This window comes from Anomaloglossus baeobatrachus, chromosome 7 (assembly GCF_048569485.1).
Source record: "Anomaloglossus baeobatrachus isolate aAnoBae1 chromosome 7, aAnoBae1.hap1, whole genome shotgun sequence".
NCBI classification, from domain to species: Eukaryota; Metazoa; Chordata; class Amphibia; order Anura; family Aromobatidae; genus Anomaloglossus; species Anomaloglossus baeobatrachus.
In genome coordinates this window covers 50,117,257-50,144,491 of record NC_134359.1, presented here as the reverse complement: position 1 = coordinate 50,144,491, position 27,235 = coordinate 50,117,257, and the positions used below count along the sequence as shown (strand labels likewise).

General features: G+C 43.4%; 1 protein-coding gene across 2 annotated transcripts in view; it reads right to left on the bottom strand.

Moving 5' to 3' along the window:
• Positions 1 to 311: 311 nt before the first annotated feature.
• The window catches only part of LOC142245034 (sodium channel protein type 2 subunit alpha-like), a 249,642-nt gene continuing 222,718 nt past the window's right edge, over positions 312 to 27,235 (bottom strand). Inside the window, exons 24-27 of one of the 2 annotated variants that reach the window (XM_075317280.1) lie at positions 22,969 to 23,110; positions 19,848 to 19,948; positions 11,696 to 11,966; positions 312 to 3,393 (exon numbers count right to left, since the gene is read on the bottom strand). In XM_075317280.1, coding sequence (XP_075173395.1) covers positions 2,258 to 3,393; positions 11,696 to 11,966; positions 19,848 to 19,948; positions 22,969 to 23,110 — 1,650 coding nt within the window. In that variant the 3' untranslated portion in view covers positions 312 to 2,257. Of the gene's footprint in view, positions 3,394 to 11,695; positions 11,967 to 19,847; positions 19,949 to 22,737; positions 23,111 to 27,235 lie in introns of those variants that run through there. The other variant, XM_075317278.1, reaches the window with a different exon arrangement.

The following is a 27,235-nucleotide window of genomic DNA, read 5'->3' as shown; positions in this document are numbered from 1 at the left end:
CTCAATTCAATGGTCGTGTTTGGGCTTCCATCCGAATTCCCCACAAAATGGATTTCGGACATACGTGCCGACAAGGACATTGACTATAATGGTGCAGACGGAGTCACCGTGTGCTCTGTCCTGCACCATTTTCGGGACTATACGCTTTCTGGAGGTGGACACCCAGACACAGTCTACTTAGTCTACTACGTGTGAGTGTCCATCTCCAGTAAGCGTATACTCCCAAAAATAGTGCACAACAGAGTACACGGTGACCCTGGCTGCACCTTTATAGTCAATGACCTCATCAGCGGATACGTCCGAAACCCATTTTGCAGGGGGTTCGGATGGAAGCCGTGACAGGATCACTGAATGTAGATAGGAACACAATGTGAAAGGGGTCTTAGAATTGGTTAGCAATGTCTGATCGTCCAAGGTCCGACACCACGCACCTCCGCTGATCAGCTATTTTCGGAACCAACGGCTACAATAGGCATGCAAAATACTCAGTTCTAGAGCCGCACCATCAATTGATAGTGGCTGCGACTGGGTACTGCACATCCACCTCCTATTGGTTTGAATGACCACTATCAGTTGACGGAGAAGCTCCGGAACTGAACATTTCCTGCTGCCTGTTACCACCGCCGACACTGAAAACAGCTAAATGGGCTGTGGATCTCAACCGATCAAACATTGATGAACTATCCTAAAGGCCCCGTTACACGGGATGATATATCGTGCGATCACATGAGCGATCGCACCCGCCCCCGTCGTTTGTGCGTCACGGACAATTTGTTGCCCGTGGCGCACAAAGTCGTTTACCCCTGTCACACGTACTTGCTTCCCAAACGACTCGCTGTGCGCGGCGAACATCCTCTTCCTGAAGGGGGAGGGACGTTTGGCGTCACAGCGACGTCATACAGCGGCCGCCCAATCAAAACGGAGGGGCGGAGATGAGCGGGACGTAACATCCCGCCCACCTCCTTCCTTCCGCATTGCCGGCGGGACACAGGTAAGCTATGTTTGTCGTTCCCTGGGTGTCACACGGAGCGATGTGTGCTGCCTCGGGAACGACGAACAACCTGCATCCTGGAATGTGACCGACTTTATGAAAATGAACGACGTGTCAATGAGCAACGATAAGATGAGTATTTTTGCAAGTTCACAGTCGTTCGTAGCTGTCACAAGCTACGATATCTCTAAAGATGCCGGATGTGCGTCACGGAATCCGTGACCCCGACGACATATTGCCCGATATATCGTAGCGTGTGACGCCGCCTTAAGGTTAGGCCATCAATATAAAACTAGTGGACAGTCTCTTTAACGTGACCCTATATGTTCGGCTTCCTTGCAGCAAATAGTTTTTTCGAGCCTTCTCTCTAGGCCAAAGAAATAATGAAGATCATAAAATAAGTGAAAGCCAAGCACTGGAAGACTTCAGTCTGCCCAGTTAAATTCGTCATTGGAGGACCAGTTAAAAAAAACAAGGCAAGACCTCCAAAGCGAGCAACTTAATAGAGTATTTACGTGAATGAAGCATCTAAAAAGTAGAAAATTTGATTGCAGAGAGTCAATTTTTAAAAAAATGTCACTGCATCTTTTAACTAAAATTCCTTACTTATATATGCAATATATATGTGTGTGTATTCAGTGTTTTTTTCTTGTTCTTTGTACAGAAGAGCACTTTACAGAAATGTGTAGAACGTGTTCAAGCTGCAGAATTGAAACCATTTGTGACGTCAGAGGCACATTAACGTTGTTGAACATCATTGAACATTTGATATTATCCGTAGTCAACAAATAATTGCTAAAAATTGATTCTGTAGCTCCAATATTTTAAATGGTAATTATTCATATCTATAGTCCGCAGTGATGAAACTTTTTTTTTTTTACTTCTAAGGAACGCATCCAATGATCATGTGAGTACTGGTCACATGGCATTGTAAAAAAGCAGCAGAAGTCACTATGATTGTCCAGCAGAGTATATCGACACCTAAGCCCAAATCACCCTTTAGCTTAAGTGGATAATTTGCATCATATCGTTCATGATCTGAATACAAAAATGAGCCTTCTAATGTCTATAGACCTTTCGAAGATCCTATCGAAAGCTACATTTCCATACAGTTTTTAGGCACTAAACTTACATCATACGTAGAGTTGACAATTTGGCATAGCTCTCCAAGCAGAAGTCTATCCGTGATCTTTCGCAATGGTGAATCACACGGTCACCATGAATTCATTTTCTATGACTTCTTCTACCTTTACCAGAATCTTCCTTTTATGCATTGTCTTTATCGTGAGCCTTTTTGATACTGTCGTAGGACGGGGGTGACATGGTTGAGGTGGACATGTCTGAGTCAATAGTGCTGGAATTTTTTAAGTGTTTTGAAAACCTTCGTCCACTTTTAACAACAATGCTAGAACGCTTGCTTTTATTTTTTTGGGGCGCTGTCAACCCGCGTACAAATTTTCTCGCGCGATACCGCCTGTAGCAGCGTTGTATTAGAACAGCGGATACCTCTTCTTGTTTACGTCGTAAGGTACTTGTAATGGGCTCATAAGGATTCTTAGATGGGTTAGCGGCCATAAACCGTTCTTCCATTGTGATACGCAGAGTGTCCATACCTTCCTCTCCACCTAAAACGCGATTTGTGAAAGCAAAAAGAATGTCAAGACAGTGGATTCTGTCTCCATTGACCATGGGCAGATCCATTGCAATGAGTTGGATTTGGTTTGGTTTTGGTACTTGCAAAGGTGGATCCAGTTCATCTGCAAAATCAAAAAGTTTATTGTATTCAATAAACTGTGTAGCCTTTGGGTCATACTTTTCCCAGACCTCATAGAACATGTCAAAGTCATCTTCTCCCAAGGGTTCTGCACTTTCTTCCGTGGCGACACTAAAATTTTCCAATATTACTGCAATGTACATATTTACTACTATGAGGAATGAGATGATGATATAGCTGACAAAAAATAAAATGGCAATGGATGAGTTACCACAGTCACCTTTCATAGAGCTCCCAGTATGCAGATAGTTGCGATCACAATCGGGGCTTTCAGTCTTAAGATTTGGCTCCAACAAAAGATCCCACCCTGCTGATGTTGTGATCATGAATAAGCAAAGCATACTGTTGCCAAATGTTTTGAAGTTAAAAATGTCATCGATGCCACCACCATTCTTCACGTAGGCAAAATTGGACATTCCAAAGATGGCGTAAATGAACATGACCAAGAAGAGGAGGAGACCAATATTGAATAAAGCAGGAAGAGACATCATCAAAGCAAAAAGCAGAGTACGGATTCCCTTCGCTCCTTTAATAAGACGCAAGATTCTTCCAATTCTTGCAAGTCTTATTACTCGAAATAGTGTCGGAGAGACAAAATATTTCTCTATTATTCTTGACAAAAACATACCTGTAGGGAATAGTTTAAAAATACAGAACATTAAATTTCAAATGTGTTTAATCATCATAGACACAAAGTATTAGACCGGTTTCATACTTCCAACGTGTAGGTTCTGAGCACAGACCAAGATGTCCGGACTGACCCCAAGTCTCTTGACCTGAATTCATGTCTATGAGATTGTTGGGTTTGTGCCAAGAGACCCACAGCAAGCCTGGACATCTCAGACCGTATTCAGACCATGGATGTCAGATATGTGAACCCAGACTAAGACTTGACCTCAGAATAGCGAAATAAGGTACAGAAATAAAATAAATACCAGATTTCTGCTACAAATACTTCTTGGGGCTGACAACTCTCGGGGGTTCTACAACTCCCAGCATACATTGATATCCACTGTCTATCCAAGTCATGCATGCTGGACGTGGTAGTTTTTCATAACCTGGTAAATCGCAATTTGAAAACCTATTCTTCAGTCTAGTCTAAAAAATAGGAAAAGGTCAATTTTTGTCTTTTGGACCTGATCAGTACAGAGAACGATCCTGGTGATCCGTGTGAGGTACCTGTGAGGATTTATTCATGGCAGCTGAAATATAGATCTTCCACCTTCACATTTCTGCAAGTTTTGGTAAATAATGTCTATCATTAATTTATTTGTTTCATAAATCAATTGTAGTTGTGAAAATATGAAACCTTGTAATTTATAACGTATTTTTTAGTTTATCAGATGCACCCCAAAATTAGAGAGAAAAAAAAATGGTAAAAATAATGGGGTCCGTCTTACAATCCGGTGGTGTCTTACCGGGGGGCAGCAGTGGTGGTGGAGCGGGGTCACAGGAGACAGGGGCAGCTTTGAAACAGGGCAATGCTGCAGGCACTGTGGTGGGTGTTCCTGATGCTCGCTGCGGGCACTGTGAAACTGTCACGGTATGGGCTCCAAAGAAATGGAGCCCGGAATCAGCGAGTGTGCAGATTGAGCTATCGGCTCATCTGTGCAAGCGCCACCTCGGGGTGCCATTCTCCTTAGGTCCGCTGCTGGGAGGCGGCACATGCGCAGATGAGATCTTGAACTGAGAGCTCAATCTGTGCATGCACCAACTCCAGGTGCCATTATTTGAAGCCCGCACCGCCAACATAATTAGGATGGCCCCTGCTTCACCGCTCGCAGCCCAGCAGCCCCAATCACAGCGCCCACAGCCCCCAGCATTGCCCCTGCCTCCTACTACCCCTCTCCACCACCTGTCGGTAAGCTACATTCAGCTTATAAGATGTACTCCTCATTTTCCTCCCAAATTTTTGTGAGGAATAGTGCATTTTATAACCCAAAAAATAGGGTCTTTTCATAAAAATTTGATTCTTTCTCCTCAATGACATTCTCAAAATTCTCAATTTTCAAGTAACATTTGTCTTCAGCGAATACAGACTTTCCTATTACTGATATAGGAGATGACAGTCGGTGCTCATAAAGTTCTGTGGAGAGCTGTAACTGATTTCAGGAGAATTTGGAACAAAATGACTGTGTCTGCCTCTAAATCCTGTTTTCTCCCATCTCCATAGAATGTTAAAAACAGCAATTGTCATATTCTATATCAGTAGTGGGAAAATCTTCTGTGAATATACATTACATATATTTTACCCAAGAATTGAGAGGGAAAAATCAGTCCAGGAGGAGAAGGAAGCAGATTTCTTTGATACGGTCAAGGTCAAGTCCAGAAAAAAAAAACAAAAAAACAGACAGATGGGTAGTTGTCACATCTCCATCAGGACATTGGAAGCAGAAGCTCTGGGTGGTGCAGACTCTGTCCAACCACTAAGATTAGGGTGGCTGGTACTTGTATACCATCCAGTCTGGCACTTGTAGTACCATCCAGTCTGGCAGTGTGGGTGTGTGCTGTCCAGCTGGAGTAATCATTCCCTGCTCCAGTCAAATGGAGTAACAAAAAGGAGACAGTTGCACTCTGTAGTGCTCAGATATGTGGAACAATGAATATGGGAATATAGACATGCATTACTGCTATGAAAACCACGTAAAAAGTGAGATAGTTAGCACAAAAAATGGCCAATTTTATCTGAGCCTAGCAGCCAACGGCAAGGCGACCTCTTTTTTGTTGGGTCCCTAACAAAGCCTCTCTTTGGGTTAAAAAACCTACAATTAGTGGGCGTACTGGCCATTTTTGTGTATTAAATATTTCAATTTTTACATGTTTATCATAGCAGTAATGCATGTCTGTATTTCCATATTCATTGTTAGGCTGGACTCACACGAACGTATGAAGAAACTGTCCTATTCTCATCCATGATTTTTTTTCTCACTTGTCATCCGTGTGCTGTCAGTGTGCAATCCGTTTATTCTCAGCAGCTATTAGTCATTTACAGTCATTTACAAGACCATTTACAGTGTTATGTGCTACATGAGAGTAATGTATCCAAAAAAAGGGACGTCACTAGGATGGTCCGTGTGCCGTCTGTGTGACGTCCATTTTTTTTCTCGCACCCATAGACTTGTATTGGTGAGACTCGCACAATTTCACCAACAAATCGCACCATGTTGCGACTTTTCGCTCATCCAGAATCTGGATGAAAAAAAAGATGACCAACGGCTCTGCCTCACTGACTAACATTGGTCCGAGTGCAATGCGAGAATTTCTCTCATTGCACTCGCGCGAGTCATACGCTCATGTGAGCGTACCCTCACATATCTTAGCACTACAGAGTGCAACTGCCTCCTTTTTGTTACTATGTGTCATGATCCAGGCCGGCTTTCCCTGCTGTAGTTACACCCAGCTCTGGCCTGGTCATGTCAGGAGTTAACTCCCTTGCCTCGTTCTGGATCTCAGGACGCTATATCTTGCCTCTCTCTTGGTCAGTGCCAGTGATATTTCTGCCCTGCAGCTTGTATACTGGCTCTGGTGAGTGTTCCTGATATGTCCTGCCTCCTGCTACTGTGTCCTGACTTGTACCCTTCCCCGTTCGTCCATCTGTCCCGGTCCCTGAGTTCCCGCTCCTGTCTCTTGTTTGTGTTTCCCTCTGCATACCTGATATCCCGGCTTCCGACTCAGTTCTGTTTTCTGACTTTGATTTTGATCCTCCCTTTGCAGTGACTTGACTTTCCTGGCTAGACTCTGACTGTTTGACTACTCTATTGCCCCCTGGTGGTTTGCCTGTTAACTGCCTGCTGAAGTTACTCTGCCGTACTTCAGCTGCCTTTCTGTTACAGTGTTTCTTTGTCTCTCCTTCACTAGTCTGCTGCCACCTAGTGCGGAATACGCTGTACTACATCTTACTAGCCTTTGTACAGTGTGACATTATGTTTCATGTTCAGTTTGCACCTGTTCACATTACAAAGGTAGAATGTGCCATCAGTCTTTTTCCCAGCCAAATGGAGAGCACCACACCCTACTTAAACTTCCAGCTTACTCCTGGAAGCTGCCAGATATAGCCTTGTTCTGGTTCTTTGGTTTAGTCCTGTCTGTTCAGCTCCAGCGTAGTTTAATGTGTTGACCTCAGCTTGTTTTACTGACTTTTCTTGCGTCTTCTGAATTTGTTCTTTTCCTTCCCTCTCGGTTTGGACACGTCTAAATGACCACTCCTGCAAGCTTGCGCCACCGTACAGCAGCTACGGTAATTCTATGACAACAGCCCCTGATTTAAGCCTGCTTTACACGTTGCAATTTCGCATACGATATCGTATGCGATCATAACCGCCCCCATCGTATGTGCGGCACGTTCAATTTGTTGAATGTGCCGCACAGACGATTCACCCCCGTCACACGTACTTACCCGTCCAAACGACCTCGCTGTGGGCGGTGAACGACCACCTCCTGGAGTGGGAGGGACGTTCGGCGGCACAGCGACGTCACGCGGCAGCCGGCCAATAGAAGCGGAGGGGCGGAGCTGAGCGGGACGTAAACATCCCGCCCACCTCCTTCCTCCCGCATAGCTGGCCGGGAGCCGCAGGACACAGGTAAGATCTGTTCATCGTTCCCGGGGTGTCACACACTGCGATGTGTGCTACCCCGGGTACGATGAACAACCTGATGTTCAATTCTAGAGAAATGAACGATGTGCGTGCGATGAACGTTTTACCGTTCAATCGCAATCGCATGTACCTGTCACACACTGCAATGTACATAACGATGCCGGATGTGCGTCACTTACGACGTGACCCCGTCGACACATCGTAAGATACATTGCAGCATGTAAAGCGGGCTTAAGTCCAGATCCCTGTACATAGGTTAAAGGGTGAAGGCCAAGAGAATCCCTGGGATCGAATTGGTGGTGTGGTCTGTGCCACACCATATTAGAGCTACCAGAGCCGCATTACAGTAGCTAAGTATAACCCTATGCTGATGAGGTTCAAAAGACAAAACAGATCTGGTCTCTAATTTACTAATGCAATGTAAAGTTTTATGTCTATGATGGAATGAGATGTTGAAGTGTATGTCCACCTCTGATGACCACTTTATAGAAATGCAACTGTTTATGTAAATTATATGGCTATATAAATTACATATACGGTTGAGTAATTTTATACAATACATTCCATTACTTGCACTGGACTCTGATTTACAGCCTGCATTATACTACGGTCATGGTCACACAGGTGCGCGGCTCATTACGGTACGGTTATCACAGCTCTCCTTTGTAACAAGCCGAGCACTTGTATGATAATCACACGACTGGGACAGAATATTACCGGCTGGATGTACATAGTATAGGTTCATGATTAATGACTGCAAGCGGAGAGCACAACGAGCTAACACCAGCAATTTAGACGTCAGTCTGCGGTTGGGTTCACACATTGCGGCTTCGGCGCCTTTTTTTTTCTTGCAATATTTTTGGCACCAGTATTTAATATTATGGAGTAAAAATTGCAAAATGGCCACAATGGGTGAAGGCAGACTTAGAGGAAAGAGTGCTGGAGCAAAATGCATTGAGCTTATTAAGTGGTGCACACCTCTTAATAAGATTGGGGCATCATGGACAATCCGGGCGTCACAAGTCTAGGCCATCCTACAGCTTGGGTAGATTTCTGCTATATCTTTTATAAATGTGTCCACCCTTCATTCTAAGCCCAACCCAAATTTTAAAAAAGAGGGACAAGACTATTGGAAAAAGTGCAAAAATATTTCTTTGCAGGATTATGGCTTGAAAAAAATCCACCCGCCCAAACCCCAAACTTTAAATTATGCAATGAATCACATGAAATCCCCCTTAGGCTTACACCTGGCTTGCAAAAATAGCTATAAATTTAATTTGCAAGCTTTTATTTGTGGCATTTTTTTATATTGTGCTGCAAAGAATGAAAAACACAACACAGGAAAACACAACACTCAAAACTTTGGGTATGTGGCCCTTGAAGCTCCGAAGGCACAGGTAGTCTAGTTCCTGGTGAGCCAGTGGAAGGGTGAGACTCTGTTGCCTGTTACATTGTGTGATTTGCATGGTTTTGTGTTATATGCCTTTGACTGTTGGGGATCCAATAAAGTCTAATTATTGTGGTTTCCGCACCCTGTGTTGTCTGAGTAGTGTTCTGCCCACAGGTACAGAGTTCGGGCATTCAGTTGGGATGAGCCCTGGTCCATGCAGTCTTTCTAAAGGCGGCCAGGCCAGTGGACGAGTGCACCCACTGACCCCAGTGTCTCCACAACCCCCATCCTCATTAGCAGATAATACTACAAGTCTAATGCCTGTTGAAAACTTCAGTGTAAAGCCTGTTATCAGCAAAATGCAACTATAATTAAAATGTGTGTTCAGTAAACTTTGTGCAGTTTTGAACCGTTGTTGACTTATCTCTATAGCATGTGGCCTGAACGGAAGTGACTCTGAACGTCGTGGGCGGAGACTGTAACTGTAACGGGGTCAAGTGAAAAGGTACCTGGCCTGGAGGAGTGTCAGCCATGAAGAGTAGAGGCGCTGAAGAAAAAGTCCTGCCTGTGATGACAAGATTTCACCAAGGAAGAATCTGGAGAAAAATGAAGGTCAAGCCCAGCAGAGGAGGCGCCTGCAAGAGGAGGATGCAATGCCCAGTGAGACATGGACTGGTGAGTGCAGCAACGCATAAGAGAGAGGCGTGGCTGTGGACACGGCCTGCAAGATAGACAGGTGCCATGACAGGGCCCTGGTGCCGAAAGAGATGACGCCGAGCTTGCCGGGAGATAGTGTCTCATAGGAAGTCGGCACTATTTTGGGCTTGGAAAGAGGCGAAGCAGGAGCATGCTGCCCGTCTCGATTGCCTGAAGAGAATCAACCAGAGGATGGTGTATGCTGGGAGCAAAGTGGTGCTGGGAGCAGATAGAAGCGGAACACCCAGAAGCAGAGGCGGTATCTGAGGGGACCTACTCCCCTACCAAAGAGGCATGGTGGGGGTGAAGCGACTGAGGACCCTCCTGAACTGTCTACCCTGGAGCTGGTTCCCTGGAGTCTACCAGAGCTTCCACCTGAATGAGTCAGCTGTCTAAACTGCCACCACAGCCAGAAGTCAACTGGACCTGGGCAAGGTGCATTCCCCTGTCACCGGGTTTGCCCTGAAAGAGTCCTGGGAGTTAGATGCGGTGGAATAGAGGATGCGGGTAAATGCTCTGGCCTAGGAGTGGATGACCCGGAGAGAGAACACTTTGATGAACAGTGTGATGAGTGAACAGTGATTGACTTTAACCAGACCCGTGGCTTTGAGTTTATAGCTGACGACCGCACTGGATAACATTTATGTAAATCGAGCCATGGTCAAACAGGATTCCCTTCCCACTCGCCTGCAGACCCTGTATGTGGGGGAAAGGGTGTCATTAATGCTCCTGTGGTGCCATAAGGGGTGGTAAGAGGTGCCAGTCACTGGACCTGTCACTGCATAGGTGGAGAGCTAGGAGGAGGAGACCAAGGAAGAGCAGCAAAGCTGGCAATGTGGAAGGACCCCTTCTTTCAGCTGCAGAGAGATCCCTCATCAAGAGGAACCCACAGCCCCATCCCTTAGAAATGCATGTGGCTCAGATCCCTACATGGCAAAGGAGCGCCCCCGAGAACCTCTCACCCCTAATACCACAGGTACTACTATCAAAATTACCGGAAATCAGATGGCTCAACTATTCTACATGGGTCCCAACCTGCTGAGAGATGACCCTGTCCAGAGGGAATATCTGGATTAACCTTGAAAGTGAGCCAGGTCCCTGTCCCCTAGATCTTGGAGGGTCTGAAAGAAAAAGAAGGGTTGAGTCTGAGTGGAGTACCCCTGTTTGTTCCCAGTGTTGGCCAATAGCCATGTTGAAAATGGCTAGTTAAAGAGCCCTTTGAATGGCAGGAACCAGGACCAGTCGGGCCCCCCATCAAGACATTTGTGAGTTGGAGGCGGAAGAGCCTCATATGAGCAGGATGCCCTGTTGGAAAGAGAAGGCCTAGAAGTTTAAGTGAAAAGGGCAGGAAATATTGCCCTTCTGCTCAGATAAGCCTGGGAAGTTTATGTGTGTGTTTCCCCCCCTTCCAAGATTTGAGCTTGTTGCACCCCCCAATAGACTCTGGACTAACCTGCCCCTGACAGACTGTGCCTAGTACTAAGAATCGTGAGTGAGGGGAATGGATAACCTGATGTGCCAGCCAGATCACAATGTGTAATTTTTAAGTGTTGTGCCTCCAAATGTTCATGGATAGATATTTTTAAGGTCTGTACTCCCACCTTTATGGCAGATGGGAGCTATGGACAAAAGCAGCCTATGGTCTTTGCTACAGTGTCTAATGAAGGGACTCTGCCCTCGGGTTTGAGGGGTCACTAATGTTGGCCCAAGAGCCTGTTTTAGAAATAGACTTTATTAGTTTTGGGAACCTAGGCCGGCAAGGCTTGAAGCAAGAATATGTTGAGACCCCAGAGAAGAAAATAATTAATAGTGATTTTATGTATATTTTATGGCATCATGTTGTTCCGTATGGCTGAGGACGGCCATGATCAAAGAGGGGAGTAATGTAGGTGAGTGAATATTGACCTGTAACACCATGAAGATGTGCTTATTAGCATAGAGTGTATAATGTGTATTTATGTGTAGTAGCAGCAAGATATGTAAATTCCATACATGTGTCTATTTTCAGGTGCCGTGCTACCAGCTACCACTAAGTGTCACGGGTTCTAGGCTTCCTAGGCCACATTACAAAGCTAAGAGGGTGTAGATGACACATTTTTATTACAACAATAGAAAATAACCCTGAAGATTTCCATCACTTTTATTGTAGTTTTCTTTTTGCTGTTGTAGCCCTGCTGAATTTATAAACCACAATAATATGACGGAAATATCTATTCAGTTGAACCAATTGGACCATGCCACTGTCTTACCTACAATGGAGATTATGACCACAACCAAGTCAAATATATTCCATCCATTTGTGAAATAATAATGGCGCAAGGAAAAGAGTTTGAGAAGGAATTCACAGGTAAAGAGCACAATGAAGACCATATTAATCCAGTACAAGTTGTCATCCATATTTGTACTCTGGCCATCAGTTTCAATCATCATGGTTACCATGTTAAGGAATATGAGACACATGACGGTGATATCAAATATTTGGTTTGTGACTATGTCAAATACGAATCCCTGTAAAACATTCTGTGGAGATAAAATGTGGTATATCACTATCAATATGTCTATGAGTAATTATCCTAATATACAATGAAATTGAGCATGCAAAGTGAATTATTTTATGGGGGGGGGATTAAAGGGGTTGTTTCACTACTATGATAGTGATGATTTTTCCTAAGAATAAGTCATCAATAGATTGGTGAGTGTCTGACACCCATCACCCCTATCATTAAGCTGTTAGTGTCCAGACCATCGGTGTCCAAATATATACAGTGTAGTGAATAGAACAGGACAGCACCGTACATGGTTTAGTGGATACGTTGAGGTACTGCAGATCATCCAATATTTATATAATCTGCAGAATAGTGTTTATATTCAGCCTCTGACGGAGCTTGTAACCGCTGATTGGTGGGGATGTCAAGTGTCAGACTCACCTATTGTGACATTGATAACATATCCTAAGAAGAGGTCATACATATCATATATGTGAAAAACCCCTTTAAGATACCTACCTATATAGATATTGTTAGACAGAATACCCACAGGGCCTTAAAAAAGTGTTCATACCCCGTGAGTTTTCCCCCTTTTTTACGTTACACCCATAAACTTAATTAATTTATTGGGATTTTATGTGATATACAAACACAAATTAGTACATATTTATAAATTGTAGAGAATATGATACATGATTTTTTAAACATTTAAAAAAAATATAAATCTGAAAATTGTGACATGCATTTGTATTCAGCCCCCTGCAGTCTGAAACCCCTAAATGAAATTTTGGGTGACCAATTTATCCAGAAGTCACCTAATGTTGTGTCCACCTTTGTGTCATTTATTCTCAGTATAACTACAGCTGTTCTATGAAGGCCTCACAGGTTTGTTGAGAGCATTAGGGATAAAGCAGCATTATGAAAACCAAGGAAAACACCAGAGAGGTCAGGGATAAAGTTGGGGAGAAGAGAAAAGCAGGGTTAGGTTATAAAAAAATGCAACCCAAGCTCTGAATATCTCATGGAGCACTGTACAATCAATCATCCAAAAATGGAAGGAGTATGGCACAACTGCAAACGGCCATCACCTAAACTGACATCCCAAAATGGAGAGCACTAATTAGAAAAACAGCCAAGAGGACCATGGTTACTGTAGAAGCAGCAGCTCAAGGGGGAGAATCTGTCCACAGGACAACTCTAAGGGCTAGCTCCCATTTGCATATAAATACACCAAGTGCAATGCGATAAAAATCCCATTACACTTGCTCCAATGTTATTCAATGAGACAATGTTCATCTGCAAGTTTTTCTTAAGTACATTATGGACGTCACCGCTCATCAGAGTTGCCGGGTCTGGCAAAGGAGGAGTGGCTGCTACTCAAAGGCTATGAAGCCCCAGAACGATGCGCCATAGCCTTTGATCGATGAAATCAGGGAACGTCGTGGGAAATGGCGCACTACATCAGACCTGTGTGGGAACTTTGCTTTCTAATAAATTGGTGGACGAAGGACAGTATCTTGTTTTTGCTTCTCTATTTTTATGTTCTTGAGATTTCCATTTGTGAATTACGTGGACTCCTTGGGCTACATCTGACCAGCCTGATATTTTTTTTTTTAAATAAATTGGTGAGCCAGAGAAAGAGTTGGGGAGCGTTTTTAAAAGTACAGTATTTGCACAGCTGACATGAACCCCAAACCCCGATTGCCAACGCACCAGAGCAATCGGGAAGACCTGCGGCAAAGCGCAAGAAATGGAATATCTCATGTGGTGCGCCAATTCTGGAGCAGCTGCGGCTGCTATTTTTAGGCTGGGAAGGATCAAATAACCATGGACCTTCCCAGCCAGATAATACCAGCTTCACCTTGGCTGGTTTCATAAAATAGGGTGGGGCCTATTAGATGAAAATCTTAGCGATTGTTTTATACGCTAGTGAGAGCATACTCTTAGGCCACAGTCAGACATTCAGTATTTGGTCAGAATTTTACCTCAGTATTTGTAAGCTGGAAGTGGGTAAAAAAATGCAGAATTAGGGCTGTGTTTTTATTATACTTTTCCTCTCATTGTTCCACTCCTGGTTTTGGCTTACAGATACTGATGTAAAATACTGACTAAATACTGTAAGTGTGAACGTTGTGTTAGTCAAACTCATTTTTGAAAGCAAGTGTTTGCAGCTTACAAAAAGTCATGTAGGGAATACAGCAAGCATGTGGAAGAAGGTGCTTCAGTCAGATGAGACCAAAGTAGAATATTTTGGGCTAAATAGAAAAACACTATATGTGGAAGAAAAGTAACACTGCATTCTGAAAACATCATCCCCACCATCATACATGGTGGTGGCAGGATCATGCTGTGGGGAAACTTTTCATCAGCTGGGACAGGAGGCATGTTACAGTTGATGGGAAGATAGATGGAGCTAAATAGATAAATAAATGGAGCGAAAACCTGTTAGAGACTGCAAGAGACTTGAGACTGAGGTTAGCTTCACCTTCCTTTGGACAACAACCCTAAACTTATGCAAGAAGATCAGACGAATTTGCCTGTTCTTTTTGCATTATTCAGTCTATTGTCATAGCTTTCAAAGCTGGAGTCTGAAAATTCAAACCTAGGGTATCAGTTGCAAGATTTCAATAGTGCGATGAGGCATACATTTTTTGTCTATATAGTAACCCTAAACGTACTGCCAGAGCTACAATATAATTCCTACTATTATTAATTTTTAGAGTATCATTGATTCCATGATGCTGTATATAAAAAGGTGATACATACAAAATACAGGTATAAATTACAGTGAACAAACTAACAATGATAGACTGGTTCAGAAAGACGCTGCCCTTTTGGGCTTACATTCTACAATGGTTTAGATCAAAGCATGTTCATATGTATGAATGGCCCAGTCACAGTCTCTACCTTAATCCGATTGAGAATCTGTGGCAAGACGTCAAAATTGCTGTTCACAGACGACTCCATCCAACCTCACTGAGCTAGAGATATTTTGCAGAGAAGAATAGGCAAACATTTCAACCTCTAGATGTGCAAAGCTGGTAGAGACATCCCCAAAAGACTTGCAGCAGTAACTGCAGGGAAAGGTGAACTTACAAATGCCACATCAAGAGGAGGAGGGGAGGAGAGAAGATCCAGCACTGACGTAATAAAAAAAATTCTTTATTCAAAATTCATAAAAAAGGTCATTCCAACCAAGTGCAGAATATATTTACACTTGATGTGTTTCGGAGAAAGTAGACTCCTTATTCATAAGCAACATGCTTATGAATAAGGAGTCTACTTTCTCCGAAACGCGTCAAGTGTAAATATATTCTGCACTTAGTTGGAATGACCTTTTTTATGAATTTTGAATAAAGAATTTTTTTTATTACGTCAGTGCTGGATCTTTTCTCCTCCCCTCCTTCTCTTGATGTGACTGATTATTCAGCTGTGGAAGCCAAACCACTTGTTCCGTGCATCGGACCAGAAGTTGGAGAGACCTGCCTCGGAGTGGTGAGCTGAACTAAATTCCTTATTTGAATACAAATGCACCTCACAATTATGTAGAAAACCAGGTATCGTTTCCTTTAAATGTCTCCAATATTTGCTGTTTTTTATTGTTATATCACATAACATCCGAATAAAATAAATTTTTGTTTGTGGGTTGAACATAGAAATATGTGGAAAAGCTCAAGAGGTATGAATACTTTTTCAAAGCATTGACTGTTATAAAGCTTACCAGGATATATGTTCAACATTTACAACTTTGACTAAGTTCACACTGGCGTTCGGAGTTTGCCTTCTTCCTTTCCATTTCATGAACAAAGAAATGGAAATCATTGAGGAAACGTATGCATTCCAAATGTAGTCAGGTGGACACCGTTGACTATTTTGGGGTGAATTTGGCTTCTGTTGTGTTGTCAGTAATTGTAATTAAATTGTAATTGTAAAAAAGCCCGTTGATGAAGCCTACGTTGCAAGTGCAAGCCTAGCATTTATTTGGCTCTGTGCCTTTTCAAGAACGACAGTTTTGGGTTCTTTTCAGGGGCCGTTGGTGCCCTTTGTGCAGTTGAAATCAGAAGTGCATCATGGTTTACTTTTTTAACAGAAACCATGAAGCAGATGTGAACAGAACCTTAGGTAGCTCCCGTGGTAGCTGTGCAGTCCACTCCCTCTGTTTTAGGGCATACTTGCCAACTGTCCCGTAACATTTGGCTGCACTCCTGGAAGGTTTCCTGTGAGTGGTGTCAGCGTGCTTCTTCTTTAGACTGAGACACATTTAGAGGGAAGGACATAAGGTTTGGAAGGGGCGTGACATGTAAAAGGGAGTGCGGTTATATAAAAACCATTTAAGGCCTCCTTCACACATCCAAGTCTCCGGAACGTGTGATGTCCAGTTTCACACATACAGGAGACACAGACTCACGTAGACCCATTGAAATCAATGGGCTTGGTCACCCATCAGTGTTTTCACATGGACTCCGTGACCATATGGAGCACACGCCTGTTTATGTGCGTCACACGGCAATATGTTCGTTTTCTGTCAGCAGCAAGAATGTCATACGGACTACACACTGATTTGACCTGTGTGACATCAGTGTGACACTTACTGAAGAAAACACAGGTCACATAAAAGTAAAGAATGTTTATACTTATCCGTCTCCACGGTGCTGCTGTCTCTGCTTCTGCTGTTTTTTCCAGGCCTGCTCATTATGCTCATGAATATTCACTGCACTCACCACGGACCCAGAAGTAACAGCAGCTCTGGAGACAACAGACCGGGGGACAGGTAAGTAAACCAGCTCATACTGTCCGTGTGCTATCCGGATGTTACACGGATAGCACAGCGACTGCACACAGAACACATGCACAAACATACACACCTTCACCGCGGATCGTGCAAGACGTTCATATTTTGCACAGATGTGTGAAGGAGGCCTAAAAGAGTTAGTAAATATGCAACAGGGTGGAGAGACACTGTGCAGGAAGGGGTGGGGAATTGACCGCAAGTTGGAAACCTGACAAAACATACACAAATAATGAATAATAACAGTTTAGTTAACACAAGAGTGCGGTATTGGTGGAAAAAAAAATTCCAATTGTTGCTAAATATCCAACAAACCACAGGAGATTTATCAATGAAATAATAAAACAAGAGAACTGTCTATTGTGCTTTCAGATTCTCCACAGATATGTTATTCCGGGGAATCTGGAGTTTCAACTATACCCGATTCTTCTGATAATTCGCCACAGAGGGTGTGGTGGTGTCTTACTCCACTTTCATGATTGGAAACACCTAAGCACCTAGCCAAACCAACAAGCAGATGTACTGTATGTGATGTAGGGAGAGATAGCTGGAAGCCAAAAAAGGGCTTGTCTGATGGCTATCTAATGATGAGCTAACATGGCACAATCGTGGCAATTCAATGAAAGCCAACTGGCTACATGCAGGCCAATCGGTGGTCATTGAATGGCCTGTTAGGCTACGTACACACGATCAGGACATGCTGCGTTCTAGATGCAGTGTTTTTCCTTTTGCAGAGATGCTAGTGTTCTCCACAGGAGAATGTAGCGGTCCATGCCCACGATCAGGGTTCTGGGCGCAGCGGATTTTTGCTGTGTTCTCCCGCCAAGAACACTCGTGTCTCCACAACCATAAATTGACATGCTGCGGCGCAGAAAGCCGCGCTTGTAATCAGTTTACGCTGCACAGAACAGAAGCACAGTGGGCATGGGATTTGTATAAATTGCATCCACTAGGCTTGTGCTGCACAAGGTAAGCGTTTTGGATACAGCGAAAACACGCCGCGTCCACAACGCTTCAAACACTGATCGTGGGCATGCACCCTTATACTGACCGACCATAATTCTATAAGAACAGAATAAACATTGGGCCTAAGACACATGGCATGAAAAGCCGAGTGAGTGGAATGCGATAAAACATTGCCTTCCACTTGGCCCAATATTATTAGCCTATGTGCCAGCACCCATGAGCGATTATTTTCTCAGCCCTAATCAGACTGAGAAAATATTCGCAGCATGCTGCAGGTGTAATGTGATCCTTGTTTCTTTTGCACCCATTCAAGTCTATGGGGCGAGAGAAAAATCTCACTGCACTTGCAGTACACTGGTGTACTGAGCGAGAATGGCAATAGCCAGCAACAGAGGAAAGAGAGAGATAAATCCCTCCCTCCCCTCCGCAGCGCCAGCCCCCCTTCCTCAGAGCCAGCCCGCCCCTCCTCAGAGCCAGCCCGCCCCCGCAGCTGTGGTCTGATCGCATGATCGAACCTCAGTCGCAGTGACAATCGCATGACACTCGGCTCCCGCTGTGTTGCCAGCATGAGCCGAGTGTCATGCGAGGATCACAGTAGTCCCCTGTGTGGCCCTGGCCTTAATGTGATTGTTCTGTGCACATAGAATATCATGTTATCAATCGCCCATCACCGTCTTACACAGGACAATATGGTGCCGATAACACTAATTTGTAAACTTGCTTAAAAATCATAGCACCCGATGAATGTTTTGCTCATTCGTCGGGTGTTTGACGGCCTGTTTAGACAAGCTTAATGTCAGAAATTAGTGCTCCAATTAATGTGTGTTCCCCAAAGTTGTTGCCTATCAATGCATCATGTCGTAACGGAGCCCCCAATGACCTCTCCTGTTAATGCCCATACCCAGATTGATTAGTCTAAATGGGCCTTAGAGCACAACCATCATTTTAATTTTTATTTAATAAATCAAACATTCTTCTGAAAATAAGCAACTCTGTAATATATCGTATCAGAGTTATCCGCCTCTTACTCCTTCAGGACTGATGTTTCATTCTCAAAATTTCCAATTCATGGGTAAAATCTGTATTCAAGGAAGATAAAATGTTATATTACTGAGATCGGAGATGACAATTTGTTTTTATAAGATTCTATGTAGAAGGGAGGTGAGAGGAGCGGGGTCTTTATCTCCTCCCTCCTCCTCCTCTCTTTCCGTTTACATAAAATCTTATTGGTGACAACGGTCAACTCCTATCTCGGAAATGTAAAAACTGTTGTCACTGAATACAGATTTTACCGATGAATTGAGAATTTTGATAATGAATGATCAATTCTGGTAGAGAAAGAAGCTGATTTGTCTGATAAGATATGTTAGGCCTCTTCCACATGTCAGTGAAAAACACAGACGTTTTTCACTGACGTGTTAAAAACGCATATGTCCTTCCATGTGCCGTGATTTCACGGCACATGTGTGTTCTCCATGTGCTATCCGTGATCCATGATAGCATATGGAGATTAGGTATTCCAAATCACCTGTCCCGGCTCCTGCTGTCTGTGGTGCTGAAGTCTCCTGCGATGCTGTCTCCGGACGCTGCTGTCTCCCCTATGCAGCTACTTCCGGGTCGGCTCTGCAGTGCATAACTACATATTCATGAGAATAATTAGCCGGGCTGGAAACAGGAGACAGCAGCGGCTGAAGACAGCGTAGATGGAGACGGGTGAGTTTAAAAAGCTTTTTATTTTAAATGCACGTGTTTTTCTGGTATGTGTTTCACGGAACACACCACTTTGTGTTCCGTCAGACATCAGTGATGCCAAAAAACCCGCACATGTCTCCATGCAGAAATCACGGACAGGCATGTGCGCCGCATGGAAAAATCACTGATGTTTGCACAGACCCATTGATTATAATTGGTCTGCGTATGTCCGTGATTCCGGTATGTATAAAAGCTGCAACAAACGTACTGGAATCACTGACGTGTGAAAGAGGCCTTACTAAGTTGTTTATTTACATGTGTACTATTGATTTATGAAATGAAAATTAAAATGAGGGTTATTCTTTTAGGTATATCCGCACTATTACGGTGTGGGCAATACAGGCACTTCCAAAAGTGTGAGGTTATTTTATATCTATGAAATCGTTTCATTGGAGTTTACAGTCTAACCTTAGGTCGGGGGATTGGCTTTTGAGGTTTCTTGGATCCAAGTTTCTTCATTGCATTGTAATACTTCTTCTGTTCCTCTGTCATAAAGATATCTTGTCCTCCTAAGTAAAATATTATAAGCAGCATAAATCTACAGTACATATAGAATTCTCCCACTTTATTAAAGCTGTATTTCTATTTCAGACATTTATTATACAGCCAAAATAAGTGTCTGGAAAGTGGAGAAGACACTTCTAGAACCAGCATTTTTTTTTGGAGAAAGGGTCTGTCTTGATTTTTATTCAGATGTAGAATTAACTGACAGGTGACTGCATGTGTCTGACTCCTTTCATCCAAGAACTGTATAGAAGATATCTGAAAAGAGACAATGCTACAAGGCAACCTCTCTATTTGGTGTGCATCCGGATGTGTCTTGGCTCTTGGTGGAATAAGGTCGAGAGAACCGCCATTTCCTTGGCTAGCCACAGATGGGCCCTCCCTGCCAGACATTTACAGCAACTACATGGAATATTCTTCACAGCCCTCTACAATTTGGCCCTTCTAATCTAAGTCCCCTGCTTCTATTCTTACATTCACCCTCCATAGTCTTCATCTGTTATTGGCACCACTCCTGTTGGTGTTCTCCAGTTTGTGACCTGCCGGCAGCTCCAGTGTTTCATGGAGCGCCCCACAGATCACAGCTCAATAACAGTCTATGGGAGCCTCCTTCTGGCTCTCATAGACCTGTATTTAGAGAGTTTGTGTAGTAACTTCTATCTAAGCCAGCCAGTCAGAAGTTATGGGCGCAAGATGGCACCATGGGACCAGAGTGGCGACGATAAAAGATGAAAATGTTGGAGGGTGAATATGAGACTAGGGTGGGGGGGGCTTAGATTTACACCAACACTACAGTGGTGAAAAAAGAAAACAATAAATGCTGGAATGCTGCTTTAAAAAAAACCTACTGGTAACACTAGGCTCCTCAATTTTTGGATGTAGATAGATGACAAATAAAAATTCTGAAGTGTTGTACTGGAATATTGTTGCTGTGCGAAAAAAAGTCCTGACATTTTTGCTATTTTGAAGTGCTCCCTTACTTTAATGGATGGGCAGATGGTTGGGTGGCTACAAGGATGGCTGGCTGGATACATGGATGGATGCATGGATGGATGGATGGATGGATGGATGGATGGATGGGTGGGTGGATGGATGGAAGGATGGATGGATGGGTGAATGGATGGATGGAAGGATGGATGGGAGGATAGCTGAGTTGATAAGTGGATGGATGGATATATGGATGAATGGATGGATGGGTGGGTGAATTGATGGATGGATGGTTGGATAGGTGGATGGATAGATCAATGGGTGGATTGATCGATGGATGTATAGGTGGATAAGTGGATGGACAGATGAATGGATAGACTTGCAGTTAAAATTATTCAGCCATTACAAAGTTCATTATGGATGGATGGCTTGATAAGTGGGTGGATGTCTAGTTGGATGTATAGGTGGATGGATGGTTGGATAGGTGGCTGGATGGATGGATGAGTGGGTGGATGGATCGATAGATGGGTAAGTGGGTGGATAGATAGGTGAATGGATGGGTAGATGGGTCAATGGATGGCTGTATAAATGGACAGACTTGAAGTCAAAATTATTCGACCATTACAAAGTTTATTATGGATGGATGGCTGGATAGGTGGATGGATGACTAGTTGGATGTATAGATGGATAGGTGGAAAGGTAGCTGGATGGATGGGTGGGTGGGTAGATTTGTGGATGCATGAATGAATGGGTGGATAGGTGGCTGGATGGGTGGGTGGATGGATAGGTGGATGGGTGAATGCATGGGTGGTAGGTGGATAGATGGATAAATTTATAGACTTGCAGTCAAAATTATTCGACCATTACAAAGTTTATTAGCAAATAAATTATCACTCAAAGATTTTTGTCCACCTGCTTCCTCAGGAATGGTGATTATCTCCTCTGTTTACCACGTACAGGTAAGGGTGCTTTACACGCTGTGACATCGCTAGCGATTTGCTAGCGATGTCGCATGCGATTGCACCCGTCCTCGTCGTTGTAACGATATGTGGTGAGCGCTGCCGCAGCGAACATTATCGCTACGGCAGCATAACACGAACATACCTTGTCCGCGACGTCGCTGTGACGGCCGAACAATCCCTCCCTCAAGGGGGAGGTGCGTTCGGCGTCACAGCAACGTCACTAAGCGGCCGGCCAATAGAAGCGGAGGGGCGGAGAGGAGCGGGACATAACATCCCGCCCACCTTCTTCCTTCCGCATTGCCGGTGGATGCAGGTAAGGAAATGTTCGCCGTTCCTGCGGTATCACACATAGCGATGTGTGCTGCCGCAGGAACGACGAACAACATCGTACCGGCAGCAGCAACGATATTAAGGAAATGAGCGAGGTGTCAACGAGCAACGATTTTTCACGTTTTTGTGCTCGTTAATTGTGGATCATTTGTGTTACACGCTGCGATGTCGCTATTGGCGCCGGATGTGCGTCACTAACGACGTGACCCCCGACGATATATCGTTACCGATATCGCAGCGTGTAAAGCACCCTGTAGTGTAGTAGTATTCCTGTAACTTTAAAGTTGTTCCATTAACTTCCAACTGCATCTCTACAAATGTTCAATACCTTTCTCTATCCTTTCCCTTGTTTGTGTAAGGCAATGATCTCTTCTTTTAACTTTTTGGACCACTTTCTTGACAACCCAAGAATATCAGTAAGTGACCTGGAGGCCATCAATCAGGAACAGTAAGTTGATATATGTGCAATGTGTAAGAGCATGTTCACACTGTGGCCATGTCACAGACAAACATCATGTATAAAGCAGGTCATAACAGCCATAGGGGCTGTACTAAGTACTAAAGACACGTCATCAAGATGGTAAATACTTATGAGACTGCTGTATATAGCAAAAAAGGCAATTTGTGATGAATTTGTAGAGAACCGCGTCTTAAATTGTTCTTGTTTGGTTTATTGTAAACACTGCAAAGTTTGTAGATCTTGCAAATAAACCTTATTTGTAATGAAGGGGGTGGAATAATTTTGATTGCAACTATAAATAGATAGAGAGATCCTGTATCATCTCCAGCTCCATGGCAATAAATACTTATCTTCCTTTTCTGCTGATTGAAGTTATCTATGATCACACCAATGAAGAGATTCAAGGTGAAGAATGAGCCGAATATTATGAAGACTACAAAGTATAAATACATGTAATAATTGTTCTCATGTTTGGGTTGCAGGTCTTTCTATATAAAAGAAAAGAAGTAGAGATAATTAATATACTTAATCCAAAACAGGACACACCGCCCTATGCAGATTCACACAGATGAGAAACACCAATTAATGCTGCATCTGATTCAAGAGGTCTAGTAAAAAAAAGCAAAACATTGTTTGAAAAATGATTGAAAACACAAGAACAAGAAAAAAATGCGCCTTTTTCTACAAGAATTAAGACCTTAAGCAGCTGTAAATGTACGGATTATTAAAGTGCAACTAGAAATGTTGTGCACAACCTACATACAGTGCCTTGCAAAAGTATTCAGCCCCCTTGAATTTTTCAACCTTTTCCCACATTTCAGGCTTCAAACATAAAGATAAAAATTTTAAATTTTATGGTGAAGAATCAACAACAAATGGGACACAATTGTGAAGGTGAACGATATTTATTGTTTATTTTACATTTTTGTAAAAAATAAATAACTGAAAATTGGGGCGTGCAATATTATTCGTCCCCTTTAAGTTAATACTTTGTAACGCCACCTTTTGCTGCGATTACAGCTGCAAGTCGCTTGGGGAATGTGTCTATCAGTTTTGCACATCGAGAGACTGAAATTCTCGCCCATTCTTCCTTTGTAAACAGCTGGAGCTGAGTGAGGTTGGATGGAGAGCGTTTGTGAACAGCAGTTTTCAGCTCTTTCCACAGATTCTCGATTGGGTTCAGGTCTGGACTGTGACTTGGCCATTCTAACACCTGGATACGTTTATTTGTGAACCATTCCATTGTAGATTTTGCTTTATGTTTGGGATCAGTGTCTTGTTGAAAGACAAATCTCTGTCTTAGTCTCAGGTTTTTGCAGACTCCAATAGGTTTTCTTCAAGAATGGTCCTGTATTGGGCTCCATTCATCTTCCCATCAATTTTAACCATCTTCCCTGTCCCTGCTGAAGAAAAGCAGGCCCAAACCATGATGCTGCCACCACCATGTTTGACAGTGGGGATGTTGTGTTCAGGGTGATGAGCTGTGTTGCTTTTACGCCAAACATATCATTTGGCATTGTGCCCAAAAAGTTTGATTTTGTGTTCATTTGACCAGAGCACCTTCTTCCACATATTTGATGCGTCTCCCAGTGGCTTGTGGCAAACTTTAAACAACACTTTTTATGGATATCTTTGAGAAATGGTTTTCTTCTTGCCACTCTTCCATAAAGGCCAGATCTGTGCAGATTGTTGTCCTATGGATAGACTCTCCCACCTCAGCTGTAGATCTCTGCAGTTCATCCAGAGTGATCATGGGCCTCTTGGCTGCATCTCTGATCAGTCTTCTCCTTGTTTGACATGAAATTTTTGAGGGACTGCCGGGTCTTGGTAGATTTGCAGTGGTATGATACGCCTTCCTTCCATTTCAATATGATCGCTTGCACAGTGCCTCTTAGGATGTTTAAAGTTTTTGAAATCTTTTTGCAACCAAATCTGGTTTTAAACTTCTCCACAACAGTATCACGGACCTGCCTGTTGTGTTCTTTGGTCTTCTTGATGCTCTTTGCGCTTTAAACAGAACACTGAGACTATCACAGAGCAGGTGCATTTATACGGAGACTTGATTACACACAGGTGGATTATATTTATCATCATCAGTCATTTAGGACAACATTGGATCATTCAGAGATCCTCAGTGAACTTCAGAAGTGAGTTTGCTGCACTGAAAGTAAAGGGGACGAATAATATTGCACGCCCCAATTTTCAGTTTTTTATTTTTTCAAAAATTTAAAATAAGCAATAAATATCGTTCACCTTCACAATTGTGTCCCACTTGTTGTTGATTCTTCACCATAAAATTTAAATTTATCTTTATGTTTGAAGCCTGAAATGTGGGAAAAAGTTGAAAAATTCAAGGGGGCCGAATATTTTTGTAAGGCACTGTATTTGGGTTTTCTCCTTCCCTCTGCTTTCTGCAAAAATTAATATCTCCATGCTTGCTGAGCGAACAAGTTCTTTCTTGCCAGATGTAAGTCCTGTGCCGTGAATCAAAGTGGTGTCTTTCCCTTCTCTCTCATGCCGTTCATGCAAAAACTGGATGAGAAAACTGCAGCTGCATCCCCTTCCTCCCCCTCCTCCTTGTGTTGTCTTTTTACACTTAACTTTTTTGTATGTATATGAATATTTACAGATTATTTATAAGCTGTTAGGAGATTTCAGGATAAATGAAAATAGATTGCGTTTACAAATTTGTATGCATGCAAACCCTGCATACAATAAATTTAGCTCCTAGGCTATAATTCACACTGTTACTCTGAATCAGAACAAGATGAGTAGCATAATACATTAACTAGAGATTAAGTAATCTTTTGAAATGTAAATTCGGCATGGTTGCCAAATTTTACCATGAAACTCATTCAGTGGCAAATTAATTCTCGATGAACCAAAAGAGCTGTAAAGTCTCCAATGGCCCTTTAAAGATGTGTCTGTGTGACTGAAATGCAGCGGTACCGAACAAGAGAGCAGCAGCTGCCAGCGACCTTACGATTCCCTCTCCGGTCTTGCATCACCTACACAGGGACTCTACCATCACCCCCTTCTTATCAGTTAGATCTGTATTATTTTCTTTTCATAACACACTGATATTGTTAATTTCTGTGCTGTCACACACTAATCTTCACTCCTGTGCTGTCACACACTAATCTTCACTGCTGTGCTGTCACACACTAATCTTCACTGCTGTGCTGTCACACACTAATCTTCACTGCTGTGCTGTCACACACTAATCTTCACTGCTGTGCTGTCACACACTAATCTTCACTGCTGTGCTGTCACACACTAATCTTCACTGCTGTGCTGTCACACACTAATCTTCACTGCTGTGCTGTCACACACTAATCTTCACTGCTGTGCTGTCACACACTAATCTTCACTGCTGTGCTGTCACACACTAATCTTCACAGCTGTGCTGTCACACACTAATCTTCACTGCTGTGCTGTCACACACTAATCTTCACAGCTGTGCTGTCACACACTAATCTTCACTGCTGTGCTGTCACACACTAATCTTCACTGCTGTGCTGTCACACACTAATCTTCACTGCTGTGCTGTCACACACTAATCTTCACAGCTGTGCTGTCACACACTAATCTTCACTGCTGTGCTGTCACACACTAATCTTCACAGCTGTGCTGTCACACACTAATCTTCACAGCTGTGCTGTCACACACTAATCTTCACTGCTGTGCTGTCACACACTAATCTTCACTGCTGTGCTGTCACACACTAATCTTCACTCCTGTGCTGTCACACACTAATCTTCACTGCTGTGCTGTCACACACTAATCTTCACTGCTGTGCTGTCACACACTAATCTTCACAGCTGTGCTGTCACACACTAATCTTCACAGCTGTGCTGTCACACACTAATCTTCACAGCTGTGCTGTCACACACTAATCTTCACTGCTGTGCTGTCACACACTAATCTTCACAGCTGTGCTGTCACACACTAATCTTCACTGCTGTGCTGTCACACACTAATCTTCACAGCTGTGCTGTCACACACTAATCTTCACAGCTGTGCTGTCACACACTAATCTTCACAGCTGTGCTGTCACACACTAATCTTCACAGCTGTGCTGTCACACACTAATCTTCACTGCTGTGCTGTCACACACTAATCTTCACAGCTGTGCTGTCACACACTAATCTTCACTGCTGTGCTGTCACACACTAATCTTCACTGTTGTGCTGTCACACACTAATCTTCACTGCTGTGCTGTCACACACTAATCTTCACAGCTGTGCTGTCACACACTAATCTTCACTGCTGTGCTGTCACACACTAATCTTCACAGCTGTGCTGTCACACACTAATCTTCACAGCTGTGCTGTCACACACTAATCTTCACTGCTGTGCTGTCACACACTAATCTTCACAGCTGTGCTGTCACACACTAATCTTCATTGCTGTGCTGTCACACACTAATCTTCACTGCTGTGCTGTCACACACTAATCTTCACTGTTGTGCTGTCACACACTAATCTTCACTGCTGTGCTGTCACACACTAATCTTCACTGCTGTGCTGTCACACACTAATCTTCACTGCTGTGCTGTCACACACTAATATTCACAGCTGTGCTGTCACACACTAATCTTCACTGCTGTGCTG